Source organism: Olea europaea, chromosome 16 (genome assembly GCF_002742605.1).
Source record: "Olea europaea var. sylvestris chromosome 16, O_europaea_v1, whole genome shotgun sequence".
Classification (NCBI taxonomy): Eukaryota; Viridiplantae; Streptophyta; class Magnoliopsida; order Lamiales; family Oleaceae; genus Olea; species Olea europaea.
In genome coordinates this window covers 4,898,995-4,910,631 of record NC_036252.1, presented here as the reverse complement: position 1 = coordinate 4,910,631, position 11,637 = coordinate 4,898,995, and the positions used below count along the sequence as shown (strand labels likewise).

The window sequence follows — 11,637 nt, the reverse complement described above, 5'->3', positions numbered from 1 at the left end:
ACACCAAAGCTGGGGCCAGAGGCTCCTCCCTGCCGACAAGGAAGCTCGGAGACTTCCCTTGTACTTGAGCAGGCTTCTGTTTGGCAACCTCCTCATCGGCCACCTCAGCCTGCCTCCTTGCAGCCTCCTCCCTACCTCTTCAGCCTCGACACGCCTAACCATTTCAATCTTAACCGCTTTCGAGGCGGCTTCCAGTAGCTTCGGCTGCCCGACTTCCTTGTCTTGGGACACAGAACTCCCAAATTTGCTGGACAAGCTGGAGACGTGCACCAGCTTCCTCTTTTTAGGCTCCTCAGGGACTTTCTCCTTCCCCCGAGGTTCATTGGACTTTTCTGGCCTCTGGAGGGTCCCCTCTTCGAAAGCTCGCGATGTGCTATCCTTGGAAAGACGCTCCACTCTGCCTCGAACCTCCTTGGCGCCAGTTGACCCCAGCTTCAGGGGCCTCGCTTTTACAGTAGAGGTTGCCTTAAGTATGGATGCCATGTCAGGAGTTGGGTACTCTTTCCTCTTAAAATTGTCTGCAGAACACAGCTTGTCAGTATCAAAACGAAAACATAAAAATATATAAGTGTAGGAGCTTCATACCCTTGGAGGCCATTAGCTCAAAGTCGAGGAAATAACGACTTCTGTCGATGAGGTGGTCGAAGTAGCGAAGTTTCAGATGTCTCTTGTAAATGTCCTCTATCACCTCAAACTCCTCCCTGCTTAGCTTGAACCTCGTACTACTATCTGCAAAGGACACTTCAACAGTTAGAAAAATAAAATTTTTAATACAGATTACAAACTTGGGTTGGGAGACTCACAAGCTTCGTAGTACTGGGTCGGTACTGTGCAAGCCAGGGCTTTGTCCCCCTTCACTGCCTGCCACCTGCCTCGCACCCAGAATCATGACTCCTTCCACCCCTTGATGGAAGAAGGCAGTCCCACCACAAATGGTGCATGAGCCCCCCAAAGACTTAAGTAATACCACCCCTTCGACTCCTTCCCTATTACCATAGGCTGGAATAGGGTCATGAAGACGTGGAGAGGCATGTCCTCCCCAAGTGATACTTCCTTCCACAGGAAGTACGAGCCGACCAACTGGCTCCACCCATTTGGCAGAACCTGGGTCGGCGACAACATGAAGTTTCTCAGCACTGCCCTAAAGAAGGGGTGCAGAGGAAGACGCGTACCTGCCTTAAACAGGTATTCACTCACTGCTACACAGCCCGACCTCGAATAATAGGCCCACTCATGGGTTTTGGGAACTAACATTTCCACATAGTGAGGCACACAGTACCTCTCCCTAATCTCCCCCAGCCTCTTCCCTGTCATATTTGAAGGCACCCTAGAAGCCTCCCACTCTTCGCTATAGTCTACTGGCTCCTAAGTCATAGCATACCTATCCACCTCGGAATCCCCCCTATGACTGACCCCATGGCCAAGGACGCTACAGTGACCAACTCCCTACCCGAAGTGGACTCCATCTCAAAAATGACTAAGAACGCAGTAAAAGGAGAATTTTCTGTGAAAAATACCTACTGGAAACTATGCGAACAGAATGTGCCAGAAAAGCAGTGAACGGACAGCCTCAACGCTGAAATGTTTAAGTTCTAAGAGAAGAAATCAGATTGCAAGTGCTGGAAAATCCAGAAAAAGGGAGTTCTCTAGCCTTTTATAAAGGGCCAGGACGAACCCCCACCGTCAGATCGAAGCTCATTCAATCTGAACCCTTCATTTTAAATCAAATTCGAGGCGTAGAATTCAAACGGTTTTTCAAAACTACGCCTCAGATTTAAGCGTGTCTCCCACGCACCTCAACCAACACGTCTGCTTCTAGAAGCTCCAACTGTTCTAATAATTAATATTTTAATTCGGTGGCAGTAGGTGCCTTGAAAGTTGCAACGGTTCAGCCACCTTTCCTCGAAAACATGAGCAAAACATCAAACATTGACACAACTGCCAAGGAACAATTATTGTCAACGAACCTCGGCTTCATCTTCAACATTCAGCCATCAAGCCTCGTAGGTTCGATCTCCCCAACCACCTCCGCTTCATCTTCAACATTCAGCCATCAAGCCTCGCAGGTTCGGTTTCCCAACCACCTCGGCTTCACCTTCAACATTCAGCCATCAAGCCTCGCAGGTTCGGTCTCCCCAACCACCTCAGTTTCATCTTCAACATTCAGCCATCAAGCCTCGCAGGTTTGGCTTCCCCAACCACCTCGGCTCATCTCCATCTTTCAGTTCTCCCAAGCCTCGCACATTCACTTCATGCCACCACCTCGGCTTCTTCATCATTCACCAGCAACAGCACATTCCTAACTCTAACCATGATATAAAAATTTATACTTGGACTTGGGGGACTATTATTTATTATTCAAAAATTCTTTCAAATTTTACCCAACCCACTGGCTTTACTTCATTAAAGTCCACGCATTACATAAATATCTATACTTGGACTTGGGAGACTATTGTTACGTGTTGTCATACTTGGCCAACCTACTTGGGCCTATGACCCTCTCAATCCGAACCATGTGGCGCTCTAGCCGAGGTGGCATGTATGGCCGAGGCCCTTCATGCTTAGGCCTGTGAAGATAGTCGAAACCCCAAAGCGGAAGTACTACGTGAATGGCAGAAGCCTCCGAACCATGGAGGAACGTCTTCCATAATCACTTCTCCTAAAAGACCTTCTACATAAAGATCTTGTTAGAATAATTGATGAAACGTTTGTCATAAGTGTACATGTCAAGTCTTGTCATTAGCATGGGGGTTCTGCATAAGCAATAAATGCGCAGCAAGCTAGTAAGTCAAGGATGATGCCTAGGATTGGATGTTTGGATTAAAGAGATGAGGCCATGTGCCACCTCATTCAATGACTGTCATTTCACATGTATCACTATAAATACTTCCCTTGTATAATATTGAAGGACTAATGCAAGAATCAATACAAGAAACCACACTTTACTCTCTCTTTCATATTGTCTTACAACACCATACGGATTCATACATATTTACATGCACATTCATGAGTATCGATTGGTAATCATTGTACAATCGAATTACGAACATTCCGCCGAATTCCGAACTTTCTCGTCCCTCGTCGTTGAGCTACTCCCACGCCCTTGATCCGTTCGTTCTAGACCGTCCACGTGTCTTAAACGTGTAGGACCTTCGCTCACGTATGTGCGGGTGGGTCCGACATCTGTTGGCAACATTTTTTGGGGTCAACATAAATCATGCGCAGAAATCATCAATAATGATGCGTTAAACTCCTTCTACCAGATGCTACAAATGCAACTTTGCCACCCATCTCGTCACTTAACAAATTGATTGTCTCTGTTGCCAAAACCAAGAATTATCAAGATATCAATTTTACGTACCAATAATACCATACGATTGCGGAAGTTGATTTATTGCCTGATTATATTACACTAAGGGGGGTGTATTTAATCGAAACTTTTAAAGACTTTTAGAGATTTAAAAAGTTTGGGTGTATTCAATTGAAACTTTTAGAGACTCTCTAAAAGTTTGGGTGTATTCAATAGAGACTTTTATAGACTTTTAAAAAGTCTCCAGAAGTTACGGGGTATTCAATTGAAACTTTTTAGAAGTTTCTACAAGTTTTGGGGTATTCAATTAGGGACTTTCAGGGAATTTAAAATTTCTTAGACTTTCAGAGACTTTTTAATAGAAAATATAAATAGGATTTTTCTCCCAAAATCTCTCATCCATAGAGAGATTTCTAAAAAGAGTATGCTATTCTTATTTCCCTCTAGGTTTTTCCTCTATCTCTTCCAATTAGGTATTTCTTTGAATCTTTGCTATGAGTTTTCTTCAAATCAGGTTATGGTAAATTTTCACTAGTTGATCTCTATCTCTCCCTCTAACTTCAAAGATTCGTTTTTAAGTGAATGTTGTGAATTCTCATAAATATTCCTCGATATCTCACATTTAACAATGTGAAAAGCATATTTCCTTAAAAAAAAAAAAAAAAATTCCCCAAAAGTCTTTAAAAGTCTTTAGTAAAAGTCTCCAAATCCAAGAAAAACTTTTACTAATTCCTACCAAATCCATAAAAATTACTTAAAATTTCACAAAGTCCACAAAAGTCACCCACTTAAAAAAGTCTCCAAAAGTCTTTAAAAATCCCAATTGAATACACCCCTATAAATGTTTTGATTAACTGTTACTGTTGCTTGAACAGAGTTGATCTTCCTTTTGCTGTTATGCGTGAGGCTTTCAATTCAAGACGGGGTATAGCCCAGATATTATTACTTTCAATGCATTGATTAAAGGGCTGTTTATGTACCAAATTGTTTTACATATTCCATATTATTGGATGGATTTATTTGTCTTCGGAGATGGAAAAGGAGGTTGTGAACCCACTCAAGCTACAAGCTTATGCTTGGATTTTGCAATAATAATCAAGCATCAAAAGAAGTTGAACTTCTTCACGAAATGGATAAGAGAAACATTTTACCAGACGCATCCACAGTATCTACAGTTGTAGATTTTCTGTCCAAAGAATCAAATTACTGGGAATATATAAATCTGATTCGAAACTTTCTCCCTAAGGCTAAAATCAAAGATCAGATGCTGCAGTCGCGAACATTTTGGCTCGTCACTGATGTGAAAGATGTATCGAGTTTGGTTATTTTACGACAATTCAAGGATCTGTTGAATTTGTAAAATTGGATTATGCCAGAAGTTCATAGCATATCTTTCCAATGTATGCTACCTTAATATATCGTTACCATGATAGACAGTCGTCCTTCAATTGAGAAATCCTGTCTGGTGAATTTGGATATGAATTTGATTTTTATATCATATTCTATACCAGCCTGGTGTCAAAGTTCCGTTTCATTAATTACAGTCCAAATCATGGTTAGATTCTATCAATTACAATTGAGGCCAACTCATTAAATTATCCATTTGCTGGCATGTTGGCCATTTCTGATGCAATTCACGTATAACTTCTTTAGAATGTTTTAATAGCATGCCTCTTGAAATAATTCGAATGTTTTATGGCAACCTTGACCGGTAAAGTTCGGGCATTCTTGTATGCTTTCAAGGAACACAATATGAAGAAGCTTTTTATTCGCAAATATTTGGTGATGACACTAAATTGACAAATGCATCCGAAAGATCAAGGCAAATGCGAGTCAACTGTTTGTGTTGGTTCGGGTTAATGTTCGCTTATTCAAGAGCTTCGGAGTGGGACAAATTTTTCGAGAATCGGGTCATCATTTAGCCCATGTTTGGTGCAGCTAATAGACATATTTAACCTTATGAAATTGAAGAAATGATAATGAAATTCAAAGGGTCAGGAAGGTTTCAACCTTCTAAATATTAGTTGGCTGAGGAGGTTCGTGCAAAAAAAAAAAAGAAAAAGAAAAAAAGAAAAGGGACTTATTGCATATAGAGACCATAGTTTGGGGTCTACAAGCCAAAATTATACCGGAGGAGAAAATCCTAAACATATGACGTGGAAACAATAGCTGACGTGGATATAGTCGGCGGAGAATATACACGAATAAAGCGCGCGTAAAGCATGAGCTAGAACGTGCTAATAGGAGGAGGAAATGTGTTTGCCATGTCAGATGCCTTTATATATGAAAGCCAATAGAATCGCGAGTTTGAATTAAGCAATCAATTTGTATCTCACACGCTATTCATCATCTTCATCCTCCTTGTTCTGGTTCTGAATTTGTGTGTGTTCTGATAGCTAACCTTTTATGCATGGCGTCCTTAAGTGGAAATTGCACCTTCTCTGGACTGAAATATGCGGAAGAACGAAGCAGTAGCTTATTGCATCGGCACAAATTGGCGAATAATAAGTCCTTTTTAAATCCCAATCAGGTTCGCCGAATCGCCATTTCTGCAAATTGCACCGACACAATTAGAATAAATCAGTCGTCAAAGCCATCTCTGTTTCATCATGTTGTTGATTCCGATCGATTGAAGAGCAATAGCTATATTCAGTCTAATAAAAGGATCCCGGACGAGGAAGCTAAGGTTATTGCTGAAGAACTCGATCGGTGGGTTAAAGATTCTGCCGTTGAGGTTTGCTTCTCTTTTTTTTCTTATTAGCCCTATTTGACAGAATATTTTTTCTTTTCTTTTCTTGTCTTGGGAAGAATAAAAGTTTTTGAAGACAACATGTGATTAAAAATCAAGAAGTTTCAAATTTACGTGAAAATTATTTTATTGATATGATTTTCGACAAATAAAAAATTGTGACTACTAAAATTGCAGAAGAACCTTAATCATGATTCTTTGCCATAGTCATATATTTAAAGAACCATGGATAGTAAGTTTTTGTCTTGTCCATTAAGGGCATGAGATCAACTCTATGAAAAAAATAGTTTTGAAAGAATCATTATCAAACAGGATCTTAGCCTTTGTTTGAGTCTCATTTTTCTATCAAAATGCATTTTTAAATAGTAATTTGACATCATTTCAATAAAATAATATTACACATAATTTTTTTTTTTTTTTATTTTCTAACCTCACATCATTCATCATAACACTATTAAAAAATGTATTTTTATGAAAAGAATGAGGTTTTTTAATTTATAAACAATATAATGACTTGAGCTACTTTGTTTTGTACAGCTGAACTCTTAACTTATGTGCACGGAAACTTTTAAAATATTAGGTTTCATTTAAAACACGTTTTGAAAATCGACAATCTTCAAAAAAATGTCTTCAAATTTTTTCATATAATTCAGAACGTGCTGCATTCCATTTCCATATTGCCTTGGACGAAATTTCAAGTTTTAATAGTTAAGCTTATTTTTGTTTGTAGATCGTGAGTAATCTCGATGAAGCTCCTTTTCTTGTACATGTATATGGTGATAATGGAGATAGATCAAATCGAACAGTGGGAGTTAAATTGGTTAGAGAGAAAGCCACGGCAGAGGATTGGCCTTTTATCCAAAAAAGATGGGAAGGAGGGAGTCCCACCCCAAACGGTATCATGTTGGTGGAAAAACTTAGCAACCAAGAATTCGAACCAGAACCAAAACCAGGCAAAGAGATGCTCGAAATTAAAGATCAATCGAGTTCCTCAACTAAGGCGTGGGGTATACTTATCCAAGGAAAAGGAAGAAATTGTACAGCTTGCTACCTTCTCAAGACTAGTCAAGTTCAATCTGTGGCAGGATTTTGCACTCATTTTTGCTTAGTTAGGGTTGATTGTTTTGTAGAACATGCTGATATTCTTCTAAGAAAAATGTGGTTGCAATGCCCTTAAATGTATTTTACTGTGTACTATATATTTTTATTCAATGCATAGGGTTAACTCTAGATGGAAAGTTCCAATCAAGAGGACAAATCACATAATAGTCATAATGCAAATTAATCGTATTAAGAAAAACAAAAAGTAAAAATCTTATATTACATTGCGGACAGCCTTGTCCTACATACCAAACACACTATTTTTGTGAAAACTTTAAGCAGCACCTGCAAAAATTGGGCTGAAAAAATGAAACAAACGAGTGTAACTCAAAGCATGTTTCTATATTCTGATCAATTTCAAGTCTCAAAAACTGTTTTTTCTGCCTTGATATCCACAGAACATATATATAGCTCTGTATTATTGAAAGTCCTGACTAGATATAAGTTCACAACACCATTCACTGGGGCTCCAAATTTTTCTCAAAACTTCAAATTTTCGGGTGAAAGGGTGTATGGAAGTAAGAGGAGATATTTCACATTAAAACCAGCAGAGCTCTGAGTATAAAAATAGAAGCCCATCGAGATTGACTTTTAGAGGAGTACATGGTCGATGTAATGCAAGTTTGATCATTCTGATCTTCGTCCATCTTTCTGATTATTGTACATGGGTAACAATGAATGAGAACCGTGTTTCCTCCTTCCAAAGAATCGCTAGTAAAGCACCAAAATTGCAGCTATAATGCCAAGAGGAATCGCCCATCTGTCACAACAAGGGTAATTGGCACAAAACGTCCCCACCCTTCAAGTTGATTGTGGAAAACGTCCCTACCTTTCATTTTTTGGCATTTTCACCCCTGTCTTACGCCTTTCTTTGCAAAAAAGTCATTTTCACTGTTTTGTGGCGTAAAATGACTAATATACCCTTATTCTTAAGCAAAACAAAAGAAAAAAAAAAGAAAAGAAAAGAAAAATAAAGCAGAAATTGCTAACATACTCCTTAACTTTTTAAAAGTGCAAATGAATCCCAAAATTTTTATTAAAGTTGCAAATGAGTCCAATCATTTATTTAACATACATTTACTGATGAATAATGACATACATTTACTGATGAATAATGATATTCTTTACTGATTTACCATTACCATTACCATTTGAAAAGCTCGAGAAAAGAGGGAATCTTAGGGAGAAGAGGAGTGAGAGCAGCCATTATTGTTGAATTGCAGCTAAATGAAATTATTTTAACTGGAGTTAGTCACCCCTTGTTCAAATAGGTCATCTTCGAGGACAATTTTTTCAACCAGCGCCTCCACAGGATTTTGAAGAGTTTTACATGTCAATTGGGGGATTTGGATAAATCTGAATAGGATACTGCACGTGCACAAGGCAAAAGTGGATCTCGAAACCTTTCTATTGACCTGTATTTTGTGTTAGTTTCCATCGTGAAATGAGAGGGAGGTTATGGAGGTGGAGGCGGTGGATTCCGTGGCGGACGCCGTGAGGGAGGTTATGGAGGTGGAGGCAGTGATGGAGGCTACGGGCGATGTGATGGAGGTTATGCCGGTGACCGTGGCTATGGAGGCGGTAGTCGTGGTGGATATGGTAGTGGTGACCGTGGCTACTGAAGTGGCAGTTTGATGCAAATATTCCAAGGATGCTAGAAGAGGAGACAAGCTGGAAGAGGAAATCTGACATTTTGGAACTTGGGGGGGGCCGACAATGTGGGCAACTGGATTTGATTCATTTTTTTCCTGTGCATCATTTAAATTCCTGGCTTCATCATTTTCTTTCCACCACAGTTGTTCTGATAAAAATTGAAATTACTGCCTCTATGATTGCTGTATTTTCAGTTGTTGCTTGCTAGAGTTTATGGTTTCTTGATAGTGTCTTTATTGAATTCTCAATTGCAGTTTTACTTTGTGATCTGTATAAATCAATGTTTACAAGAGTTCTGTGGAATGAAGTGAAAAATAATAATAATAATAATAATAAATAGTGAAATGAGAGATTTAGGGAAGCAACCGTGGGAGTAGACGCCGGAATTTTCTTGAGCTGCAATTCAACAACAATGGCTGCTCTCTCTCACTTCCCTCTCACTCCTCTCCTCCCCCAAGATTCCCTCTTTTCTTGAGCTTTTCAAATGGTAAATGTATGTTAAATAATTGGAAACTAACAAAAAATGCACGTCAGTAGAAAGGTTTTGAGATCACTGAATTAGAATAAACACCACGAAACATCCTTGAAGTTAAAACAATTGAGATTTTTAGGAGTGAGAGAGAGAGAGAGAGAGAGCAGCCATATGTACGAACATTGAGAATTTTTAGAAGTGGAGATAGAATAATAAATGTATGTTAAATTATTGGACTCATTTGCAATTTTAATAAAAAGTTTGGGACTCGTTTGCACTTTTAAAAAGTTTGGGAGGATGTTTGCAATTTGTGCTTTATTTTTCTTTTCTTTTTTTCTTTTGTTTTGTTTAAGAATAAGGGTATATTAGTCATTTTACGCCACAAAACTGTGAAAATGACAATTTTTGCAAAGAAAGGTGTACGGCAGGGACGAAAATATCAAAAAATGAAAGGTATGTATATTTTTCACAATAAATTTGAAAAGTAAGGACATTTTGTGCCAATTACCTATCACAACAATATCAAGGAAGTTTAAAACTTAACACAACATTTTGTATGCAATATTGGACAGGACATGACAGTATCATGTGCAAGATTTCAATTTCTCTCTTCTTTAATCCTTTCATGCCGCAGTAGTACTAACATTTCTTCAAAAACTGCTTAACAAGAAAAACAAAAATAAATATTACAACCATGCTTGTCAGCTTGTTCAACACCAATTTATTTTTTCTTCCTCTCGTCTCCTTAAGAGTACTAACATTTGTTCATGCCTCAGTAGTACTAACATTTCTTCAAAAATTGATTAACAAAAAATAAATATTACAACCATGCTTGCTAGCTTGTTCAACACCAATATGTTTTTTCTTCCTCTCGTCTCCTTACATTTTCTTTGATTCCTGAATTTAATGCTATAGAAATGCAAATATTTTTATGGCAGCACAATGTTCAAAAACAGAAGAAAGAAACGAATGTCTCATTCAAGTCGAAAAAGATTGTAGCAACATTCAATTTCTAGACCACATTGAAGAATATGGTAAATATGTACACATTACGAAATGAAAGATTATAGATGTTACCTGTCCAAATCAAGGATGGGACTGTATACAAGGGTTTCCCAAGTTGTGACGATAACGTGCCACAATGGTTTGTAATAAAGAGATTCCGCGGACCAAAACATGCGTGTTTAAGTCTCCAAGAATATAAAAAGTAGCCATGCTCCAATCTCTATCAAAATAAACTTTATTATAAATCGACCCAGTACCACCATGACGAGTGAAAAGGCCACCAACCAATCAAAGAGCCTGTGATTGTATTCTTTGATGAATAGAGATTTTGATTTCCCCTACATCTGCATTAACACAATACATATTTAAAAGAAGAGGTGACATTGGAGTTTCAGCTACATTTAAACCTGTCCTCTGTATTCATCTTATCTCAACATGGATTCTCACATGAAACTCCTTGAAATTCCCTAGTCGCTGATAAAATGATTATAACCAGCAAAAGACAAATGAAGAGAGAAGAATATTTCTTAACCTTCATCATTCTAAGCTCGTAGATAATTTTAGATGGTCCAACACATTCCCTTTCAAAGCTTTGGTTGCAATGCAAAAATCTAGCATTAAATTTAGCCATAGATGGAAGTCTACGGACTTGAAGCTGGTCCATTTTGTCCTCGCATTTTGTATATAGAATATAGAGCCTCACACAGTTTTGAAGATTGATAGTCATTTGCCAATATGTAATTCTTGTATACCTGCACAGACGTATCAATACGCAAAAAATCTAAGAATTACAGCTGCCAGACTTATGTTCAGTTTCAAAACCTTTTCTATATCTTCAACCAATTTCTCAACCGATCTCTTAGCATGGTAACGACCAAAATGTTGCTCATTAAAAGCATTCATAGCCGCTTCTCTGGAAGCTTCATGAGCATTATGAAGATAATCATTGGATGTTGGTAAACTGAGATTACCCATACGTTCACCTTAAAGTTTCAGATAGCGATCAAGAATACCCTTATTAAAGACCTCCAAAAGGGAGCCCGTCGATGGAATCTCCCCTTTATTTAGGGCTTCGAGAATCTGGAATGAAAGTTTATACAGTAATACAATGAATCTTACTTCAAAATGAACAGACACATTTAATGTCAAAAGGATTTAATATAACTGAAGACAATATGGGTTAGAAAAAGAACTTGCTTCAAGAAAGATACAAACTCCTTCCCAGTGAGAGTTTTACCCTGGACAATCTTTTGACGGATGATGGAAGTGTTGTAAAATTTTGTTTCGCAAGTGTACGATCCGTAACAAGTAATAGTGGACCTAAGAGTCCGGTTATCGATCCCACGA

The 11,637-nt window shown here is 38.3% G+C and overlaps 1 protein-coding gene and 1 pseudogene across 1 annotated transcript; one reads left to right on the top strand and one right to left on the bottom strand.

Moving 5' to 3' along the window:
- The first annotated feature begins 5,601 nt into the window (after positions 1–5,601).
- On the top strand, positions 5,602–7,291 carry LOC111411833. Its single transcript, XM_023042462.1, has 2 exons — positions 5,602–6,044; positions 6,790–7,291. The coding sequence occupies exons 1-2, from the start codon at positions 5,721–5,723 to the stop codon at positions 7,234–7,236; spliced, it is 771 nt and encodes a 256-aa protein (XP_022898230.1). The 5' UTR covers positions 5,602–5,720; the 3' UTR covers positions 7,237–7,291.
- A 2,932-nt stretch (positions 7,292–10,223) lies between these two features.
- On the bottom strand, positions 10,224–11,557 carry LOC111412529 (annotated as a pseudogene).
- Positions 11,558–11,637: the final 80 nt, after the last annotated feature.